This window comes from Miniopterus natalensis, chromosome 12 (assembly GCF_054644295.1).
Source record: "Miniopterus natalensis isolate mMinNat1 chromosome 12, mMinNat1.hap1, whole genome shotgun sequence".
NCBI lineage: Eukaryota > Metazoa > Chordata > Mammalia > Chiroptera > Miniopteridae > Miniopterus > Miniopterus natalensis.
The window spans coordinates 50,744,179-50,768,179 of NC_142092.1; the positions used below are offsets into that span (position 1 = coordinate 50,744,179).

General features: G+C 46.4%; 1 protein-coding gene across 1 annotated transcript in view; it reads left to right on the forward strand.

The window, feature by feature from the left end:
• Positions 1 to 14,504: 14,504 nt before the first annotated feature.
• The window catches only part of COL15A1 (collagen type XV alpha 1 chain), a 93,640-nt gene continuing 84,143 nt past the window's right edge, over positions 14,505 to 24,001 (forward strand). The window contains exons 1-2 of the mRNA XM_087822784.1: positions 14,505 to 14,596; positions 14,674 to 14,759. Coding sequence (XP_087678910.1) covers positions 14,586 to 14,596; positions 14,674 to 14,759 — 97 coding nt within the window. The 5' untranslated portion in view covers positions 14,505 to 14,585. The remainder of the gene's footprint in view (positions 14,597 to 14,673; positions 14,760 to 24,001) is intronic.

The following is a 24,001-nucleotide window of genomic DNA, read 5'->3' on the forward strand; positions in this document are numbered from 1 at the left end:
CTCTCCATTTATTTTGGTCTTGTTTAATTTCTCTCTGCAATGTTTTATAGTTTTCAATAGAGGTCTTTCATATCTTTTGCCAGATTTATACCTAAGCATGCCATATTTTTTATGCTATTGTAAATGGCATTGTTTTAAAATTTCTAAGTTTTTGTTGCTAGTGTAAAGAAAGAAAACTGATTTTTGTATATTGATCTGTTATCCTACAACCTTGCTAAACTCACTTACCAGTTCTGGTAGCTTATGCGGTAGATCCCATTTGTTTTCTCCACAGACAATCACGTTATTGGAGCATAAAGTCAGTTTTGCTTCTTCTCCCCAGTCTAGATGCCTTTTATTTCTTCTTCTTGCCTTAATGAACTAACTAGAACCTCTGGTACAGCACAGAGTAGCAGTGAGAGTGGACATTCCTATCCAATCTTTTACCATTAGCAAAATGTTAGCAGCGGCTGCCCTTTGACAGACAGAGGAAGGCCCCTTCTAGTCTCTTTCTATTCTTAGTATGCTGAGGCTTTTAATCAGAAATGGATGTTGGATTGTGTTAAATGCTTTTTTGGTATCTACTGATACAGAAAATACATTGGTCATGGAGGAAAGAGCTCAAACTCAAGAGCGGCCTCTGCTTCCTCTCAGAAAAAAGGAAAAGGGAGTCAAAAGTGCTCTCTGTCCAGTAAAGGAGCCTGTCTTGGGGAGGCGGGTTTGCCCTGCCTCTGCTCTGTGCCTCTCTCCTTGTCTGGCATTCCTAGAGCTCAGATCCTGGCAGGTGCCCTCTAAAGCCAGTGCTCTTTCCTCTATACCAAACCATCTGAAGGCTTTGACTTCAGACTTTTGCCTGGGTAAGGCCCCAAAGATGGATGAAATCTCAGCTCCCTCAATAATACAAAATAGCAGCAGCCATTTATTGAGCACTTTGGGAATATCTAGAACCAGGGCCGGGACTAGGGTGAAGTGAGTGAACCATCTATGGATGCAGAATTTAGCGAGGTACCCGCTGGACTCTAGGCACCTCACTTGTCTTAACCTCATCTTAGCCCTGCAAAGAACAGTGCTAAATACTCTCTTAATCCTCCAACAACCCTGGAGTGGCAAGTACTGTGATCATTCTTATTTTAAAGATGAGAAAACAGGATCAGAAAGGTAAAGTGACTTACTCAAGGAATAGTGGCAGAGCTAGCGTTTGAAACAAAGTCTGTTCATGTCTGGCCTGTGCTCTTAATCAGTGGTTCTCAACTCTAGTGGGTCAGAATCTCCTGGAATGTTGTTTAAAACACCCATGGTTGGGCCCCACCCCAGAATTTCTGATTCTGTAGGTCTGCTGTGTGGGCAGGAGAATTTGCATTTCTAACACCTTTCCAGGTGACGCTGATGCTGCTGGTTCGAGGACCACACTTTGAGAACCACTGCACTATGTCATACTTCCTCCTCTGTACCGCTTGCTCGTCACATCTCAGAGACACGGAGAGTCCAAGAGTAAAAGAGAGAAGTTTGAGAAAACACTGCCAGATTCCCCTGACTTGTGAAAGGAAAGAATCAACTTTCCAAGACTGGGCTGAGAGTTTCCATGTCATCCCTGCGTGTGTTGGAGCCCAAGGCCATTCCAGAGCGCCTCATGCAAAATCCATGAGCAGTTATGAGTCGAACGGGGGGGTGAACTGACTAGTTGTGATGGGACCTCTATGGGGACTTATTCATCTGAAAAGAATGCTTGACATTTATTCTGAAAGGCATCTTTCTATAGACCCTCAATCCTTGTAGTACAAAATCGCATTTTTTTCTAAATATATTTCAATGTATTTCAAATGTTTTCTAATTTATTCTTAGACATCTGTATCAGAGGGACACGGTGCATCAAATTTTTTAAGCCTTTGGGAGGAGAAACAAGATGGTGGCGTAGGTAACAGCTGCACCCGCCGCCTCCCGCAACCACATCAAAATTACAACTGAAATGCAGAACCACCATCGCTCAGAGCCTCCTGAAATCTGGCTGAACAGAAGCCCTACAACCAGGGAACTGAGGAAGCACCGAGACTGGGAGGCGGGGCTCAGACGAGGGCGGATCGGGGCTGAATCGAGGAGACGCGGCCACGGGCCCACACCCGGTGCCGAGGTTGAAACCCCGGAGGGAATCTCGGTGGTGGGGGTTTCCCAGAGGAGTGAGGGGTCCCAGCCCCACAGCAGGCCCCCAGCCCAGGGCTCCAGGCCGGGGAGAGACGTCCCCACAACTCCGGGCTGTGAAATCAGCAGGGACTGTCCCTGAGGGTCACAGAGGCTGCGGGGGCCCCAGCAGCTCCTCTAAAGGGCCCGGCACGGACTCACTCGGACGCTCCCTCTGAGCCCAGTGCCGGGCAGCAGCTTGAAAGGACCTGGGACACTTGGGGAGGAACTAACCTGCCTGAAATCCGGGCGAGAGCTGGAGGGGCGGCTTCCTCCCAGGCAGAAGAGCGGGCAGAGGCCATGGCTCCTGTGGCCAGTCATCCCCGCTCACAGCCGGCAGGCAGGCGCCATATTTGAATCCCCAGCACCTGACTCGCACCTTTGGCCCCGCCCCGTGATTCCCAGAGGCCCCGCCCCTCCCCACCTGCAGGCTCATCCAGGCCATTTCCAGTGGCTTTTCTGTGCAAGTGGCCTCTCCAGCTTCATGCTCAGGACTTTCCTAAAATGTCTCAAACAAGCAGCGCATGCCCCATATGGCTTGATAAGTGGTCCCAGGCTTGGCACTAGCGGCAGCCTGCATTGGCTCATAGCTTGGCCTCTCCTGGACATCTCCAAGCCCAGCACAAGTAGCAGCAGCCAACTACGGTTTGCTGTGTAGCTCATGCTGGGTGGCCCTGGACAAGGCACTGGCACAGGCTGACTTTGCACCTCCTGGGAGGCCCTAGAGATAGTGGACTTTGTGGTCAGACTCAACCACGCTGGATTACAACCCTACCACATCCACGAGTGACACACTCAAGGGGCACACTTGGTGAACACCAAAGCTCCACTGAAGTAAATCCTGATCCATAGGGTGTCTTCAGTACAGCAGCTCTTTGGCTGTAGTTGCAGTTGGTCCTCACAGCTGATTGATCTGGGGGTCAATTCCTCCCAGTGATGCCAACAGCAACCAAGGCTCAACTACAACAGGACAGTGCACACAGCCCACACAAGGGAGCACCTAGAAGGCCCAGCTCAGGTGACTGGGGAGGCTGAGCCACTGGACCCTACATGACACCTACTACACAAAGCCACTTTACAAATTCCAGGAGACATAGCAGCTCTACCTAATATATAGAAACAAACATCAGGAAGCAGCCAAAATGCGGAGGCAAAGAAACATGTCATAAAGGAAAGAACAGAAGAAATCTCTAGAAAAGGAACTAAATGAAATAGAGCCAAGCAAGCTAACAGATACAGAGTTCAGAATAATGTTTATAAGGATGCTGAAGGATATTAGTAAGAGTATGACAAAAATAATTGAGAAAATCGATGACAAAATAAAGTACCAATTTGAAATGAAGGCTACATGAACTGAAATGAAGAATAATTTACATGGAATCAACAGTAGAGTAGAGGAGGCTGAGAATCAAATCAGCAATTTGGAACATGAAGGAACAAAAAACACCCAACCAGAAGAGCAAAAAGAAAAAAGATTCCAGAAATATGAAGATAGTATAAGGAGCCTCTGGGAAAACTTCAAGAAGCCCATCATTCATATTATTGGGGTGCCAGAAGGAGAAGAAAGAGAGCAAGAAATTGAAAACCTATTTGAAAAAATAATTACAGAAAACTTCCCCTACCTGGGGAAAGAAATAGACTTACAAGTCCAGGAAGCACAGAGCATCCCAAACAAGAGGAACCCAAAGAGGCCCACAGCAAGACACATCATAATTAAAATGCCAAAGAGAGAATCTTAAAAGCAGCAAGAGAAAAGTAGTTAAGGGAGCATCCATACGACTGTCAGCTGATTTCTCAACAGAAACTTTGCAGGTCAGAAGGGAGTGGCAAGAAATATTCAAAGTGATGAAAAACATGGAACTACAACCAAGATTACTCTACCCAGCAAAGCTATCATTTAGAATTGAAGGTCAGATAAGGAACTTTTCAGACAAGGAAGAGCTAAAGGAGTTCATCACCACCAAACCAGCACTACAGGAAATGTTGAAGGGTCTTCTTTAAGAAGAAGCTAATGAACAAAAGAATCTGATGAACTAAATAGATCCAGAGACATTGACACATGTAACAGACGGTCATATTTCAGAGGGAAGAGGGAATGGGGGTGGAGGGTGGGAAGAGAGTAACCAAAGAAGTTGTATGCATATATGCATAACCCATGGACACAGACAACCACAGGGTGAAGGCCTGGGGAGGGGGTGGGAGCGAGGTGGAGGGTGTCAATTGGGGGGGAAAAATGGGACACCTGTATTACTTACAACAATAAAGATAAATTTTTAAAAATTCTTTTTTCAAGCCTTTGAACAAAGGTCATTGCAAAATAACAGAAGGGGGTAAAGAAACCCAACACAGAGCTATTTACCATGTTATTAAAAAAAAGCAAACTATTTTCTAATGTTGTCTACAATTGACTTATTAATTATAGCTATTGCTAATTTTCTGTCTCTTCTCCCCTACTAGAGTGCAAACTCTGTGAAGATAGGAACTTTTTATGTCCTTTTTACTAATGTATTTCATGCACTATGCCTGGGATATTATAGGTACATCATAGATATTTGTTGAATGAATGAATGAATGAATTTGAAATTCTCACCATTAATTTAATAAAATATTCTCACAAAACAAAACAACAAAGCAAACTTAAATTAGGCTTGGCAATTTCTCCAAGCTCTGAACATGTGACAACATTCCAGAATTGACTAGTGTCTGAAGGGTTCAATGTTTTTTAATCTCCAAATCTGTGGACCCTAAAACACCCCTCCACCCCATCCAGCTGCACTTGTGCTAGAGTGCAATAAGGACAAAGCTGATTTTACTTGATCTTTATTGGGAGTCTCATAAGCCTCGTGGCAGAAATTCTCAGCCCTCGTTGCATGTTGCAGTTACTGGGAAGCTTTTAAAAATCCCTTTGCCTCTGGCAACACCCAAGCACATCAGAATCTCTTGGGCTGGGATCAGGCATGAGCGTTTTTGAAAGACCCCAGGTGATGTCAGTGGCAGGCAGGACTGAGAAACCCCAGCTTTAGGGAGAGTGAATTCTGGGTGTATGTCCACTGCCTCCTCCTAACCACCCCCCAATAATGATGTTTCTGAATCCTGATTATCTACTTTGGAATGAGACCTTTTCTTAGAATATAGAGACGGCTGCAGCCTGAGGTTCTCATTGGAGGGGGGCTAAATGGTCTCTACCCTCAGCGCCAAAGCAGGGATTACCCAACTGCTTTTGTTGCTTTTCTAGGCCTGAAGCTGAAATACAACTGAAATTTAAATGTTATCTTTAGGGAGGAAAGGTCAGGGGGTCTAAACTGCATGACCACTTATAGGTCAAGGGAGAAAAGGCCACCCCAGAGGCGAAGTCTGGGCCAGTTTTGCCCATTGCTAGGCACGGGGCTTTCCACCCTGGTGACCTTCCGTATCTAGCTGTAAATTGCTCTGTCAGTTTGTTCAGCTCTCTGTCTCAGTTTCCCCATTCCTCTTGCCAAAGAATTTTCCTAGCTTCTTACTATCCTACCTTGTAGCCTTCTTGGAACCTGGGATTGAACTTTTTAAAAAAAGTAGAAATATAGAGATATAGAACCTGCCCGGTAGCTTAGTTGGTTAGAGTGTTGTCCCGATTCACCAAGGTTGCAGGTTTGATCCCCGGTGAGGGCACACACAAGAAACAACCAACAAATGCATAAATAAGTGGAACAATAAATCAGTGTTTCTCCCCACCACCCCTCTCAAATAGATCAATAAATTTAAAAAGTAGAAATATAATATTAGAGAAATTTGAAAACAAGGTAAAAATCCATAAGCCTGCCACTTTGACAATGTGACGACTATATTTTTATGTTCCTTTCCTGTTTTTACAAATTGTGTTTGTGCAAATATTTTTCCAGACTTTTTTCACCCAATACTTTATCACAACTATCTTCTGTGCTCCTACATAAACTTCATACCCATCATTTTAAATGGTTATAGCATATTTCTGTAAGGCTCATACTTTAATTTATCTTACCATCCTCCCTCCCCTTTTGGAATATTTGGGCTGTGTCCAGTTTTTCACTGAGAAACTCTTTGATGACTATTTTTCTACATATGGCTTTTTCCATATTTCAGGGTATTTGCTTAGGCTAGCTTCCCAGAAGCGGATTATTAAGTCAAAGTGTATGAACACTTTTATGGCCTCAAAGTATCTTTTGAAGAAGGTAGGTGTTCCATTTCATGAGGTTCACAAACATAAAAGGAAATTTGGCTTCAATAAAATCCCTTGTAACACATGTATGTAACAATTTGGGCAAAGAGCTGTTCTGATAATTTTCAGTCATTAAAGCTTGACCTTTTGAATTAAAAAAAATAAAGTTACTTTTTATTTGATTTTGATGAGAGTCTTTTCTGAGATCCTTTACACCTCTGAGCTTTTCTAAAGAGAATCCAGAAAGCACAATTTAGGCTTGTCTCGGTGGCTCATGCAATCAGTATAGCCATCAGTCATTTCCCTGGGCTTAATACTTGCCTGTTTCGGGAATTTCTGACATGGAGAGGATACCTGCTCCTTCACAGAACAGCCACAGGCCAGGAGCTCTTATGGAGGCCTACGCTGCCTCTAGTTTCAGGTCTCTTTGTCCGAGTTGCTGGCTACTTCTAGAATGCTGCTCCTTCTTGGGCACAGCCTTGTCTGCCAATGCCAGGTCTTCCTTCTTTATTCACGGACCACAGGCAGCTATTGGAATTGGGGGTTTGAACGGCTGCCCCAACCAAACAGCAAGGCACCCACATCAACAATAGTCCTTCTTGGCAAATATTATTTGTGAATTACAAATGTTGAGGTAGTGAAACAAGCTTGTTAGGATTTCCCTGGACTCACCTTAAACTTGCACCTCCCACAGAAGTCCCATAATATTCCTGTGGCTTCTCATGTGAAGGTGAAAACTCTTGGGTGTTATTTCATGTATCACCTGGATATCGAGGCAGGTGGGAAAGTCCTGAACGCCGCCGGGGGGCCTTACAGAGGTGGTGGACCGAAGCGGAATGTGAGTGGAATATGACTGTGAGAGCGGAAGACCCGGGTGCAAGTTCCAGCTCTGCCCTTTATTAACCTATTGCCCTTGAGAAAGTTAGCTGCTTGACCCCTCTGAGTTTCAGTTTTCTCATCTCTGAAATATGGATAATAAGACGTGTCCTAAAACCTCTAAGATTGCCCTGATGATCCTGTGAGACAAGTGGTGAGGAAACCATGTTTGGGTTGTCACAGTATTGTTTACATTGGATGAGCATAGACCCTCTCAGAGGCCAGTGCAGGTCAACATTTTATTTTGTCAGTTTTTTGGTGGGGAAACATCTGAAATCTCATGGGAGCCCTGACCTGGCTGGAGTGGTTCAGTTGGTTAAGCATTGTCTTGTGCACTGAAAGGTTGCCAGTTCGATTTCAGGTCAGGGCACATACCCAGGTTGCAGGTTCAATCCCCAGTCAACCGGTCAACCAACTGGAGGCAACCAATCAATGTTTCTCTCTCACATTGATGTTCCTCTCTCTCTCCTTCCTCTCTCTATAATCATTTTTTAAAAAAGAGAGCCCTGGCCAAGCTGGAGTGTTCGGGGGGGGGGGGTGTCTGTATCATGGTGGCCCTGAGGTCCGGCAGAGGGAGTGTGTGGTGCTTTCCTCGAGGGCTCTGCCTGTGAGATCACTGAGTCACAAAACCCAGGAAGCGGGAAAAGCATAAAGCAAGATAGGGAGGCACTGTCCATGGTGGGGCAGGAGTAGGTCACATTTTCTGAAAGTGATGTCTTTTCAACCATTTAAAGTAATATGTTGACGTGATGATTGTTAAAAGTCTACTAGAAATCTTAGAGGAAGAAGGGGTCAGATCACTCAGTTTGTGACTGACTTTAGTGGTCAGGAGGTGGTCAAAGCATGGCTGGTTGTCCCACCAACCAGTGTCACTGATCCCTCCCCTCAAACCTGGCCCTGCCCTTGGACTCCTGGGTGTCATCTATTATTGTACTTCTGCCACATTAGAACCTGGCCTGCTCACACACGGTGGCAGGGAAGTTTGCCTCCATTTGGAGAACCAAGCTGCCCATCTGACATAGGTGCCAGGCTGTTTCAGAGAAGGAGAAATGTTTGCTTAAGGCCTTTTGGCTTAATTCAAAGTCCTCAGCCCACCCACACCCCACTCCCAGTGTGGCTAGTTCCATTGTCCACTGTGATGTAAGAGCCTTTAAATGGATCACATCTATCCGTTCCCACTGTGGAGAAACACAAAGCACATGACCAGCCTGCCCCAGAGCAGGACCCTGTAAAAACTATGGGCTTCAGCAATGGAAAATTGTTTGTCTCTCTCTGAGAATCTGGTTTTGGAAGACAGAGAAAGGCTAGTGTAGCTCATCAGAGTCACTGGGGCTTTCACTTTAGCTCTGAGATCTTTTAAGTCAAGTAGTGTGGGTGAGAGCAGACAAGTGATTCTTACAGTGAGATTCACTCCATAGTCCCACCCACTGGTGCCGATTAAGAGTTTTTAAATTATCACACCCTAATATAGGTTGTAGCCCATTTGTAGGTAATGAAATCTATTTAATAGATTTTGACCAGCCTGTCCTTTTTAAAAAATCCAATTAAACAAAACAGAATAGAGTAGAAAATAGCTGAGTTCATTGCATATAAGAAGGACGAATATTGAACACATGAAACTTTTGTTTTAGTAGTGTGTGTTTATGGAATTGTGAGACCAAGATTCTTAGTCCATAAAGGTTGAAAGCCACAATCTGCTAGCATTTCTCAGTGGGGCACACTCACATTTTTGCTGAGATATCTCTTTGTTGCGCAGACTGCCTCTTGCATTGCAGAAGTTAGCATCCGTGGCCTTTGCCTGCCAAATGCCAGGAGCATCTCCATTCATTAGCACAAAAGAAACTTTCCTACCTAGATACTTCCATACACCTCCTGGGGGTCCCATTGACCATATTGATGAATTAAGCATTCTACAGGCTTCTAAATGGTGGTACTGGAAAAGGCACTTGGTCAAGGAAGGCAAACTCATATCCAGATAGGTACTGATGCTGGTGAGGAAGAATTAAATTGCTCAGGAAGGGTTCTGGAGAAATCAAATTGTCCCCAAGTGGCTGGCTGGTCTCTACAAGAAATGGTGCCATATCGAGGGCTCAGTGTCAGTCTCCGCAGCTGGCAGGTTGGATATGGCAAATGTCAGCTAGATCTGCTTTAGAGGGATGGGCCCATGCTGCTGGCCTTTCCTTACCATTTACCCCTGCCATCACTGCCACTCTCTTTAAGGCTCCACCATGTCAGCTCTGGGGTAGCCAAGGAGAGAGGCTGGCTGATCCTCACAGGTTGAATCACTCTATCCACCTGGTTATTGAATGTCTCCTCTGTGATGGACGGTCTCTGGTGAGTATTATGAGCTACAAAGACCAACACCTTTTGTGCTTATTCTCGTAGGTCAATAAGCATAACACTTCCCTAGGTCTCCTGTCCTCCATCATCCATCCTTGTCTTTCAGGTCCCTGGCCAGCATCCAAGACAAATAACTGGAAACTTCCCAGGAGGCATCTAAAGCTTGAATCCTCATCTTATTTCAAGAGCAGGGAAAGCAGGACAGACTTAACCAGCTGCACTAAACAGGTTCAGAAAGACGTGCACCATATGCCTGGTAACTTGTTCCCCAACCAAAATTTGGAATGCTTCTCACTGATTTCTGTGCTCCTTCCAGCTCCTTGAAACAGTCTGGAGAATGCTTTTGGAGACTGAGTTTTCTGGGACACTGGATGGGTTATAGGAAATGGAACAGACCATTAATTTAGCTGAATTCTGGAACAGGACAGAAGATCCGCATGTCTCCAAACGTGCCCATCTCACAAACTGTACTGAAGCCACAGTAAACAATTTAGACTGGCTCGGGTATGACATGAAGCTTCCTCTTGGCTATTTCTACAGCTTCATATTGAATGGAAGGAAATCGCTTAAACTGTCAAAACATGTCTGGTTGAAGGCAAAATGCCTGGTTTGGCATCTTGCCCCCATCCCTCCCACACCTGCGCTGGGCCACTTGGATACCCTCCAGCTTACAGGCGGGACGCCCTCCCTGGCCTCCATCAGTCTGAGGTCACAGTTGCCACCTCCAGGCCCAACTCCAAAATGAGACCCCTATTTCCTGTGTACATGGCCTTACTGCCGCGGTGAAGTAGGTACAAAATTAACAATATTAATGTGCATCTATTTCCAGTTATTTGTAGGGGAGAAATGTACTTTGGGGATTTTCATCTTTAGATCTCAGTGAATTGGATATTATTGGATACTTACAGAGAACCAACAAAATATGAAATGTGCACATAGGATCTCCCTGCCGAAGTAGTAAAGGAACCTGCTGCCTTATGCATATGTATCTTGGTCTAATGAACTAGACCACAATTAAGCCCACCAATCATAATAAAGCTACGCTTTCATCCTTCAGGTAACGTATATAACTAGGGGGGCCAGGCTTGTTGCATAATGGCAAGTGAGTTTCATTTTTTTCAAGATAGATATGCGTTATTTGTATATTCAACATGTAGAGATATGTTCTACTCTTTTTTTAAAAAAAAAATATCTTTACTGATTTCAGAGAGAGGAAGGGAGAGGGAGAGGGAGAGAGAAAGATAGAAACATCAATGATGAGAGAGTCATTGATCGGCTGCCTAGCCCACAACCCGGGCATGTGCCCTGACCAGGAATCGAACCCCGATCGCCTGGATCCTAGGTCGACGCTTAACCGCTGAGCCACGCCCGGCTGGGCTACTCTTTCTTGAAACATGGCTCGCCCGCTCATCCATCTATCTATCATCTATCTATCTATCATCTATCTATCTATCATCTATCTATCTATCTATCTATCTATCTATCTATCTATCTATCTATCATCTATCTATCTATCTATCTATCTATCTATCTATCTATCTATCTATCATCTATCTATCATCTATCTATCTATCATCATCTGTCTATCATCTATCATCTATCTATCTATCATCTATCATCTATCATCTATCATCTATCTATATATCTCTATCTATCTATTATCTATCTTTTTACCCATTTTTAACAGAGACATGAGCACTCAACCTATCCCACTTTTCTCTTCTTTTGTAAAAGAAGGCAGAATGCATGTGTGATGATAGATGACAAATGCTTCTTAGTCTTGGTGTTGGGGAACAATAAGGAGTGGTGGGGATAATGGCAAATTGGAGACCATTGCCTTAACTGAAGGCAGCAGCCCCTTTTCAATGCCAATCAATTGTTGTGGCAGGGAATATAGGTCCCATGTTGTCAGGTTTTCCAAAAATTTAAAAAGAATCCAGAAATCTAAATTTTATCAAATATTGCTAACTAATTTAGTTTAGAGGCTGTTACCAGGCAAGCTGAACAAAACATATCTGCAGGCCAAAGTGAACCCCTGGCTACCAGTTCACAATCTCTGGTTTTAACTGTCAAACACGATTATAGAACTATTATATAATTGTGGTGGATATGGCTCTTTTTAAGCAATATAGAAATATAGTTCTAAGAAGTCAATTATATTCCCAGTTGATAAGGTACTTTATAAGCAACAGGTAAATATAGAACTAAGAACGTAAATTCCCTATGGTTAGTAATTTATAATAAAATTAGGTATGTCCAGCACAGAATGGCTGCAAGTGGGAGAGAATTCATATTCATAGAGAGTATGAACAGATTAACAAACACACCTGAAGAGGCCAATTTTGTTAGAATGTCTTTTGCCTGTGTGTTAGTTCCACACGAGGCCATCCCAGCTCTATGGCTGCTTTGGCTGCTGGTGCCTCAATCCCCCTGCAGGGCTGGGGCTGGGGTCTTGACTCCCTCTTGCCAGTCACATTCCCTAATAGAATATCACCACTGCCAATAACAAAAGCGAACATCCATTGAGCGTTGTCTTGTACCAGACACTCTGATAAATGCTTTATATCTCAGTAACACCTTGCTTCCTCCCAACAACTTGGGAAGAAGGAACCATTGTCGCCCTCATTTTACAGATTTTCCTACATTTTATATAGCTCATAAGGATTCACCAGGCAGTGTGACCCCAGAGCCCACACTCATAATTCCTACCTTCTCTACAACCTCTTGTTTGTTAAAGGGCCTGTCTCTGCAATGATAAGGAATTCATCACCTTGAGGATCTTCTGACTATATGAACTCTACAACACCTGAAGACCTTGCCCATTCCCTCCTTCTCTTGCTTGTCTCCCTCTGGAATTTGTCAATCTGTCACTCACTGGGTAGGTGACTTGGTAAAATGTTCCCTCTGGGTCTGTTTTTTTATCAATAAAATGGGGACAGAAGAGAGATGGCTGGATCAGGTTTCTTGGGGCTTCAGGACTTTGTCCACAGTAAATGCTCTGGGATTCCAAAATGCTCAGGGAACACCAGTGATTCCACATGGACTTCATGGCCTCATGCATGCTCATCAATCAGCCTGCCTTTCAAGGGCTTAGCACTCCAGCGCCGCCCTGCCCACTGGTCCCCTCTCCAGCCCAAGGAGTTCTTTTCCACTTACTATTTGCATGTGTGTTACTCTGAGTAGTGCCTTCCCCTTCCCCTCTTTGCCCCCAAACTCTCGGCAGACCCCAGAACCTGGATTAACTTCACTCCCATCTCGAAGCCTATTCTGCCTTCTCCAAGCCACACCAATTTCTTCCTTTTCCAAACACTGCTTGCATTAATCCCAGTCCCGATCCTCGGTCTGCACAAAGGTTTATGGGGACAGAGCACAGTGACATGCAAGTTACTTCACAGAGACTCACAACCACCGGCCAGGTCAGGATGCAGATGAAGAAAGAAAAGTCTAGACAAGGGCAGCATTTGCCCAACTTCTCTCTACAGCCAGGGCCAGAACTGAACTGGAATGCAGACCCCTGACCCCTAGGCCAGAGCTCCCTTCCAGTCCTCACTGCCTGGGTTGGTGTTAACCATTTCATGCCTGAGCGTTCTTCGTCTCCAGTGCAATTTTGTCCTTGGTGGTAGGGAGTGGGTCTAATCTTTTGTTCATGGACAGGTAGTATGAGTGGCAAAGAGCATGTGTGTTGACACCTGTTGTGCACTAGCCTGAGCACATTTTAAACCTCAGCTTCCTCATCTGTAAAATGAAGATCACTACAGTACCAGCTTTCCAGGGCTGTTGGGATTAAATGAGATAACACAGGCAAAGCATCTTGCACTTGCGTAGGACACAATCAGCGCTCAATACATGTTATGCCCATCCCATCTCCTCTGTGGGGCTAATTCAAATTATCTTTCACTTGGCAGGTAGTGACTCTCCCTCCAGGATGGGGTACCAAATGAAAGCCAGGAACTGACCACAGAGCCCTCCATGGCTACTTGGTGCATTCAGGAAGAAAGGCCCCTGGGGCTTGCCTGACTTCAGAACTGTCCAGGTCTCAGCCGACTTCTGTGGTGCTTCCTCTCCGCGGAAGATCTTACACTACTGTGCCTGGTGGTAATCACCACAATAAAAGCTACCATTTGAGGGGTTCACCAGTGCCAGGCCTTGAGCTAAGCTTTGTACAAGTGGGATAGTCTGCCCTGTGCCCTCCCTCCTGGCCACACACCATGGAGGGCTTTGGGAGGTTGAGACTGGTTCATTTCTTCATCTCATCACAGAGCCTGGAGTGATGTCTTACCTAAGACTGTGTCTCTTTGTTTACCCAATGTATTGGCATCTTCTACTATCAGGGACTATTTAGGCAGAGAAGAAAACAAATATAAACCCTTGCCCTCCTGTGAGGTTATACTTGCGGGTGTGGGTACAGGCAAGGTCCAGAGAGGGAAATCCTGGAATATTAGACACATTTACAACTTTTATTAGGATTAGCTTCGCTGCGTGTAGTTATGCGTATCCATTATACCGCCCACCCTGGGTCACTCCGGGGCCTTCAGGTAGGTCCCCGGGTCCCGCGAGCAGGGCGGGGGCACAGCAGCCAAGAGCTCGGTCCAGCTGTGTGATCTTGGGACATCGGCGCCACCTCTCTGAGCCTGTTTCCTTGGCCAAAATTACAGTGGTTCGCGAGGATTCCACTGACTGGCGAACGGAGAGCGCTTTGTCGGTGGTGCAGCCGGGACGCGGACAGACGGGAGGCGCGGGAGGGAGGCCGTCCGCTTTTCCGGGCGAGCGCGGGCTCGGGGCTTTTCTGGAAGGTTACTTAAGGCCGCTCGGGGTGGAAGCGGAGGCTGGGGAGCGCGAGTCGGTCGGGGGAAAGGGGCGTGGGGAGCTCCCGGGGTGGGAGCGTGCCGCCGCTGCCCGAGGTGGGCGCGGCGGAGTCGGGTTTCAGGGCGCGGTGACTCAGGCGCGGCCCAGCCGGCCGCTGCCAGCCGCCTTTGTTCCCGCAGGCGGGCGCGGGCGCGGCGCTCGGCGGCTCGGCGCTCGGGCTCGGCGGACCCTCGAGATGGCGCCCAGGTAAGGCTCGCGTCGCGGTGCCCGGCTCTCCGGCCCCTCGCGCCCCCTCGCCTCCTCTCACCGGCCGCGTCTTGCAGGGGCAGCGGGCGGCGCTGGTGCCTGCTGCGGCTGCTGAGGCTCTCCGCGCTGCTCTCCGCCGTGCTCCGGACCCGCGCCGGGACAGGTGAGCCACGCGGCCCGGGGGCGCTGCTGCTCCGCCCGGGGGCTGGGGCGGGCGGCGGGCGCGGCTGCAGCGCGGGCCTCATTCCTGGACATAAAAGGGAGTCGCGGGCGCTCCGCGCGCGGGGCCGTGCCGGGGGTGCCGGGGGTTCCCGGGGCGGGCGGGCGGAGCGCTCTCTGGACACCAGGGCATCTAAGCTAGGCGGGGGCCCTCCCGTCTGCGCAGAGAGGGGCTTTGGCAGCACCGCCACGGCCCCGGGGTCTCCAGGGGGCGGTGAGCGGCACGCAGCGCCCGCGCCCAGCTCGCGCCCGCGGCCCGGCGCGTGGGGAGCGCAGGTGCGGGGCCCTCCCGGTGCACAGGTGCGGAGGCGCTGCCGCCGGCAGAGGCGCCTGGCGCCTTTCCCGGGAAAGAAGTAACGGGACCGAATTGCCCTGACGCCTAACTTAGCGCTGAGTTACCCGGGAGTCGCATCCTTGGGGCAGCGGCTCCTGAGTGACGGGAAAGAGCTAAGGGCTGGGTGCCGGGGGATCTGGTCCCTTCTGTTCCTCAAGGCTCTCTCTCCCCACCTGGACCCAGGGGCGGTGGGATGAACAGTGGGGTATTAGTTAAAATAGATCTGTTAAGTTGTTTCAGGCAGCTTGGGTTTGAATTGTGCCCGGGTTGGGTGACCTTGGGCAATGGATTTCACCTCTCTGGGCCTCAGTTTCTTCATTCGAAAAAGGGGACTAATTAAACCATCTTATCTCCTACGGACGCTGTGAAGATTAAGAGATGTTAGAAACAGCATGCTTTCCACACGCTGGCGCGTACTAGGCAGAAAAGCGATAGGAACTGTGGCTTGAGCTTTGCAATAGCCGTGTTAGAGAGCCGTCGGGCGCTTTCACAGAAGAGGACGCCGGGGGTGAGAGAGGCTTAGGAAGTGGCCAGTCCGAAGGCAGACTCGAGCCCAGATCTGCAGGCTCCGGTCCCTCGGTGCCCCACCCTTCCTCCCTGCAGCTTGGTGAGAGAGCTGTGCGCTCCAACAGCAGCCTTCGGCCCCTTTTGGATTTAGGAGACTAGTACACAGCCTCAGTAGAGGTGTGGGGGGTGGGACAGGTCTCCATGTAGGAAACTGGGGACTGAATGGGTGGCCTTGGTTAACTCTCTGCGTGCCGGAGGAAGCCTGGGACAGCCCAGACCATTGTCTCCTTGGGAGGGAGGCCCAAACGTGATGACAGCTTTTCCTGCCAGAGTGTCCAGCCTGGCATTTCTTGCAGATCAAAGGGCAGCTGCAGCACAGTTTTGGCCTCTCGGCACCATGGCCCATGCTGGAACGTTGCAGTTTTGCCTGTGATATAGGTTACCGCCAACGCAGCAGCAGGGGCAGCTTCAGGTTCTGTGGTCTTTGGTGAACTTTGCTGCTACCCTCGCCCCCAAAAGGAAGAAGGTTCTAGGGAGAGACACTGGTGTTCTCTTCCCTCCTCCTGCGCTTGTAGGCTGGATCCCTGGAAGTCAGGTCAGGGCCGTGGTTTCTAACACAGAGGTAAGTCCTGGTCTCATCCATAATGTAAAAAGGGAGTGCCAGGAAACCTCAGGAGCGGAAAGCGCCTGGGTAGGGCCGTTTGCAATGATGGATATTCAGTGTCCCTTTGGGACTCTGAAGAGAATCTTCCTAGAAACGTGAAATATCCTCCTGCAAAACAAATTTTGCGTGCAGTTCCATTCAGCTCACACTTATAACCGTGAACACATCCTTACTTCATTCATCCAGTCCTCACGATTACTCCAGGAGGTGGGGTCAGGGACTGTTACTGTCTCTGTTCCTCAGATAAGGAAAGTGAGCCCCTAAGTCCCAAGGCTTCTCAGCCCCTCAGGGTTTCCTGGGCCACCCTGTTTAAAGAGACCCTTGTCAAAGGGGCCTTTGCCCTCTCGCATTCATCCTTGTGTCCCTAAGGGGATCCTGGCTGAAAGTAAAGTCACAGTGTCATTGGAATACGTGCTAATTTAGAAGATGAGGTTGTTGTGGGGACAGGGACTATAGTGTCACAAGTAATTTGTTCCAGAAAATAAAATGCTGATATATGCAAATTATATACTTTCCTTTAAAGTATTTGATTGTGAACTATAATATCCATTCAGAAAAGTACACACAAAAAGTACAGTCTGCTCTGGCTGGGTGACTCGGTTGGAACATTGGCCTGTACACCAAAAGGTTGTGGATTCGATTCCTGGTCAGGGCCCATACCTAGGCTGTGGATTTGATCCCTGGTCAAGGTGCGAACAGGAGGCAACCCATCGATGTTTCTCTTTCACATCGGTGCTTCTCTCTCTCTCCCCCTTCTCCTCTCTCTAAAATCATTACACATATCCTTGGGTGAGGATTTAAAAAAAGTACAGCCCAATGGTTTCTCACAGTATAAACATCCACATAACCCCAGTGAAGAAATAGCATAGCCTCCAGAAGCTCCTTTGTGCCCTTTGACTGTGATTCCCTCCTCACCTCAGAGGCAACCATCGCTTTGATTTCATACTGAGCACTTCCTTACTTTTTAAAAAGAACTTTAGTACCCAAGTATGTATCCCCCAAATTCTAAAGTTCCATTTTACTTGATTTTGAATTTTATACATGTAAGATATCTTCCTTGGTGTCTGGCTTTTTTCACTGAATATTAAGTTTTTAAGATTCATTTTTGCCGTTGCATGTGGCTGTAGTTAATCCATCGTCATTGCTGTATAATATTCCACTGTATTAATATCATGTGTATTGCTTATCCATTTTTTTCAACAATATTTTTTTCCATTTTGGGCTGATATAGTAGTGTGTCTGTGAACATTCTTGTACATGTCTCTTGGTGCACATGCACACACATTTCTGTTGGTTCTATGTCTAAGAGTAAAGTGCTGGCTAACAGGGTATGCAAATCCTCCAACCAAACAGACAATGCACGAATGAACAGCATGTCTTCCACTGTGGTTGCTCAAAGGTACACAGCCACCAACTTGGTATGAGAGTCCCCATTTTTCAGCATCCTCCCCAGCACTTGGTCTTGTCACTGGGCTTAATTTCAGCCTTTGTAATGAGCACCTAATAGAATCTTACTGTTGTCTGAATTAATATTTTCCTGATTATTAAGTTGATTAACTTTTCATATGTTCATTGGACATTTGGATACCCTGATTTACTTTTTTGAGGTAAAATTCACATAACATAGAACTAGCCATCTTCATGTGTGCAATTCAATGGCATTTAGTACATTTACAATCTTTTGCAGCCATTGCTTTTATCTACTTCTCAAACATTTTCGTCACTCTAAAAGAAAACCTTAATTCCATTAAGCAGTCACTCCCAATTCCCCCCATTCGTACCTCACCCACCCCTGGCAACCACTAAATTGCTTTCTGTCTCTATGGATTTGCCTATTCTGGAAATTTCACATACATGGATTTATACCTTGTGTCTGGCTTCTTTTACTTAGCATGAGGTTCATCATGTTGTAGCATGTGTCAGTACTTCATTCTTTTTTATGGTTGAATAATATTCCTTTGTATGGATATACCACATTGTTGTGTTCATTCTAACACTCATGGGGATATTTGGGTTGTTTTTACCCTTTGGCTCTTATGAATAGTGTTATTACAAATACCTGTATGCAAGGATTTGAATACTTGTTTTTAATTATTTTGCGTATGTAGCTAGAAGGGGAATTGCTGAGTCATAAGGTAATGCCATGCTTAACTTTTTGAGGAATTCCCAAACTATTTTCCACAGTAGCTGCACCACTTTACAGTCTTACCAGCAGTGTACAAGGGTTCTGATTTTTCCATATTCTTGCCAACACTTGTAATTTTTCATTTTTTAAATTACAGCAATCTTAGTGGGTGTGAAATGGTATCTCGTGGTTTGGATTTGCATTTCCCTAACTACTAATAACATTGAGCATCATTTCATGTGCTTGTCGGTCATCTGTAGATCTTCTTTGGAGAAATTCTGAAAACACATCAGAGCAGGTTCAGGTTTTCCCTCTAAATATCTCACTCTTGCTCACTGGCAGTCTTATGTGCTTTCCTGAGTAAGAAAGAAGTAAGAGTCACACCTGAGATTTTGCAGCATTGGCCCCCTACCTTGCCTATACCCAGGCCTATAATGAGTTACTGTTGCTCACATACCATTAGAAGTTGTGATGAATATAAATGATTACAGTGTTTTAATTACTGGCTGAATTTTTTGGTTTAGTCTGAAGTTGGGGATTCCTGTGGTAGCCTTAGGCCCCACTTGTGTGTTTTACAGCAGAGTGAAGGCTGAAAATCCCTGATGCACTGAACCACTCCCAGCTCCTCATGTATAGCTGGAATTTTGCGGTCTCCTTGACTTTGCACAGATGTGAACTAATCTCCTTGTCTAGAGTGCACTTTCTCACATTCCCTTTCTCCTTAAGGTCTAATCCTACCTACAAGCTTAAATGGCACCTCTTCCAGGATGCCTTCCTTGGATCTCTCCAGTGGAGCTTTCTCATCACTGCACACCTACAGCCCTTCATCTCTCTCTTCAGTTCCCAGCCACTGTTCCGCTCTATACTATCAATATGCTTATTCATCTTTATTTCCCATGGGAGCACCTTGAGGGTGTAGGTCATGCCTCATTTGTCTAGAGTTGGTCACTTGGACTTCGGCCATTTTGTTATTATGATAAACCACACTGTTGGGAACATCTTCAGATAAATGGCCTTTGTTTTCTTTTTGGTTATAACCAAAATAACCTCTTGGTTATTTCCTTTGACTAGATTCTCCCAAACAGACTCGCCCATCACAAACAGAACTAAGTGGGTAATTCTTGTGTATTTAGATGGATTTTTCTTAGAAACACATTTAATTGTACCACTAGTTTAATTGCTCTTGTTGTGTTCTCACTGTATCTAGGATGGAGTCATGCTCCTTACCCCAGCAGGCCCTTTGTGGTCTGGCCTCTCTCTGCCTGACTCCTGGTCTCCACTCACACGGAGCACCTCTTGACTCGAGCTCACACTGAACCACTGGTAGATTTCTGAATGAGGTATGCCATGCCCCACCCCTGTGTCTTTGCACAGGCTGGTCCCTTTAGGAGAATGCCTTTCCCCTTGTCCACCTGGCAAACCCTATTCATCCTTTAAGGTTCCTTTCTGGGAAGCCCTCCTGGTCTGCCAAGCATGTTGGGTCTCTCCTCTGGGCTCATCTCTTAGTCACAGGGCTTTGCAGACTAGACTGTGACCTTTGATTACTTGTCTGTCTCCCCTACTACATGGGAAGTTCTATGAGGCAGGGACTGGGTCTTGTCCAACTCTGAATCCCAGGACCTAGCACAGGGCCTGGCAGAGTGGGTGCCCAACAAACTCTCAGTGAATCAAAGGAGTGAATGGGCAGGTCTAGCCTGTGGTCTAGAGAGAGTCATCAACTTACCACGTCCTCTGTGGCATGTAAGTAATCCTGATTCTTCTACAGCTCTGCCAGCTGTGGGTGACCATGACTGAACAATCAAGTACATTACTGAGTTTTTAGTATATCTTTTCTTCAATAACCTTCATAACTAGTTAGGTTCAAGTTTGCACTGCTGTTATTTTACTCTTTTTTTCCCATTCCATCTAATTATATAAACAATTTTTCTAGCTTATCTCCACTTATTACTGATAGCCTCTGTTTTGCCAAAGTTGTATATTTATTTATTTATTTTATTTATTTATTTTTTAAACATATCTTTATTGATTTCAGAGAGAGGAAAGGAGGGGGAGAGAGAGAGGTAGAAACATCAACGATGAGAGAGTCATTGATTGGCTGCCTAGCCCATAACCCAGGCATGTGCCCTGACCGGGAATCAAACTGCAATCTCCTGGATCCTAGGTCGATGCTGAACCGCTGAGCTATGCTCGGTCAGGCCCAAAGTTGTGTATTTATATTTTCTCTGCTAGCTAAATGGATGAGCTTGTTTTCCCATTTTCTTTTAATGCCTGCAGCTTGACCCATTTAGAATGGACCATAGATGAGGGTGTAGTTTGAAGGCAGCTCTTTTCCAAAGCAGCACACTGGATTCCCCCAAATACTAATTAAAGTGTGAGACGTTTCTCCATCTTTTTTTTTTTTTCTGGTTATCATGTAAATTTTTTTTCTTTTAATGATAGATTTTTTTTTTTTCCTGGAAACTATGCTACTGTCCGCTTTCTCGTGCATATGCATGTGTTGTGTTTTTTAAATCCACATGGTCTGACCATTGTTGCTTTGTAATGCTTTAAGATCTGGCAAGGAAATTCAACCCTGCCTTCTTCATTAAGCTATAAATTCTTCATTATAGATTGATTTATCGCCTAATCGCCTCCTGATATGCTTGGATACTGGGAGTGTCGTCGCAGTGGTAGTGGGCAGGTGAAGGTTATAAAATGGGAGGCAATCTTACAATAAGATTCAGTCAAAGACATTAATGTGCAGTGAAGAGAGCAAGTGAGCAACTAAGGCTTCAAAGTCAGAGCAGCAGGTTTGGGTGTCTGAGCTATTGCTGTACACACAGAGCAGCTGAGATGAGTCAGAGGTGTTGGGAGGAGGCAGGTTTGCCTGTGCTCCACTCCAGCTTGAGACAGAAAAGGTGTTGGGTTAGAGCAGAACCTGGGAGAAGGTCCAGACCTCTTCCCGGGCAAGATCTAATGAGGGAGACATGAGACTTGGGTCACCTAGCCAGTGCAACCCTATCCTTATCCTCAACAGAATTCAACTCAACTCAACCCAAACTAACCCAATTTAATCCAATCCATATCATTTCACACTTGTTGCATGCCATGAGTAACTTAAAGGACTGGACAGGGCAGAAAACTGTTCTGAGGGTCCTTGTCACTTGAGAGAGACATCAGGACCCTTGACTTCAGGTACTGGGGGAGTCCCTTCCAGGGTTTGGGGAGCTTGGCTCGAGTCTGGCTTGCAGGGAGGAGCCCTGTCTTAGGTCTCTCCAGGAGTCACTCATCCCATAACCGAGAGACTCAAGTGGGTCCCAGCTCAAAAGCCCCTTCCACCACTAGGAGGTCTTATGCAACTAGATTCCTCCCAAAGTGAACATCTGCTGAAATCTTCAAAACTGTCTGCCATGTGTGTTTTGGCTACTGTTATAGATTTTTGTCTTCTTCCTGTATTTCCCAGCTGCCTACACTCTCTGAGGCCCCCTGGGATGGGTGGTAGAGTGGCTTAAGGGCTGCATTGGACACAGTGCCCATCCTGGAGACACTCAGCACCAGTAGCCAAGACCAGTGTGTGGCAGCTGGCTTGAATGCTAAGGAGCTTATCTTGAGTGTCCTAATACAGGTGCAGGCAAGCCTCTGCACTACCAAAGTAGGGATGCCCATTTCCACTGGCAGATGGGCGTAGCAGAGGGAAGTAAGCAAACTTTGAAAGAGATTTATTTTTTCAACAATATTAATAATAGTCATTGTAAAAACCTGGGGGGGGGGGTGGATATGGAGTTTATAAAGATCACATGTTATCTCAAGACTCAGAGATAAACTCTGCTTACATTTGGTGGGCTATCTTTCAAGTTTCTTTTCCATGCCTAAATATGCATGTATATTATGATATGAATAGGTCATTCTGTACATTGTATTTTGTGGCTTGACTTTTCCCCTTTTAACAACCATCTAGGCACTTCCCCTGGAACATTAAACAGTCTTCCCTAAGATCTTTTGTACTTGAAATAGTATTTCATTATGTGGACATCGCATAATTAAACTAGTTCCCTTTTAGGCCTTTAGGGTGTTTCCAGTTGTAGACTATTATAAAAACACTACTGTGATGATCCTTTTCTTGTAGCTCTGTATTTGACCACTTCTGTGATTATTTCCTAGCCCAAATTCCTAAAACAAATTGTTGGGTCTCATTCATGCCCAGGTTGAAGGCTTTTGCTGCATTCTTTGGAAAGGCGGTGGTAAGTCACACTCCCCGCAACAGCACATGAGAGTGTGCCTCGCTCACCTGGTCTCTGTCCACTGTTGCCATGTCTCTAATTTGAAAGGAGGAAATAACAGCTGGAGAGATGTGCCAACAATACTGCTCCTTAGTGAGTGGAGCTGGGGTTTCCTTCCTCCCTTCTCTCCCCCGACCCCAATTTATTCATCCATTTTGCATGTGCCTTGTGGTAAGGGCAATGAGAGGAGAAGGTTTCTCAGGAAATTAGAAGGTAAAGCTCAGGTCACGAGGACCTCGGTGGTTCTCAACCCTGTCTGCACTGTAGAGTCACCTTGGGTTCAAAAGGATCCTGATGCTCAGTCGTCCCTCACTTCCAGGATTCTTAATCAATCCACCTGGGGTGACGACAGGCTTTTAAAGCTCCTACTGTGCTTCTCAAGGCGCAGCCATGGTTGCGGGCAACTGATGCAGGCCAATAGCTTCCTTTCAAAGGTAGCAGTCCTGGATCCCAAAGAGAAAAGTCCCTGCTCATGGCTGCCACACAGGTGCGTGGCAGAGCTAGCACTGGACCCAAGGGAGCTTCAGGGGGCATAGCTCATGCGCATGAGCTCTGGGATCCCAGGTCTCCTGGGTCCAAATCTCAGCTCTGCTCCTTCCTGTTGAGTGACCTGGGGCCATTACCTCTCCTTCCCTATCTCCCTTATCTGTAGCAAGGCATAACCATTCCTCCCGTGAGGAGTAATGGGATAAGCATCAGGCCTGTACTCGGTGACCAGTTCAATAGCTCCTTCCTCCCCTGCTCCCACATCACTGTGGGTTCCTTGTGGGCAGGAACCCTATTATATTTATCCATGCTCCCTTAACATCTGACATGGCATTACACGGACACAATGAGCATTTGAATACATTAATGAATGAATCATTCAAAGCTGGAGACTGTGGAGATCTTAGTGAAAACCCAGCATTATGAACCCTTGACCACAGCAAAGTCTGTGTGCCTCCAGCCCTGCTGGAAGACCACCCGCAGCCATCACTGCACGGGCTGGTGGAGAGGTCAGAGCGGGGCTGGATGTAACATATACGTTGGGGATAGAGTACGTGTCATGGAAGAACAACGGACATATGCTTTCCCGGTGTTGGAAAGTTATATCCATTCCAATCCATAGAACAGAGGCGCGGAGAGGTCAAAAGTTGGACAAACGGAACCTAAATTACTGTGGTTTCAACAGTGTCACACACAGAACTCCATCTGAAGTTGGATCAGCCAGCTGCTTCTCCCCTTCCAGCCACACAGTCTTAATGGCAGCGAGTTGTGTCTTTATTTTCAGCACACAGGTTGGTCTGTCTCCCGGACT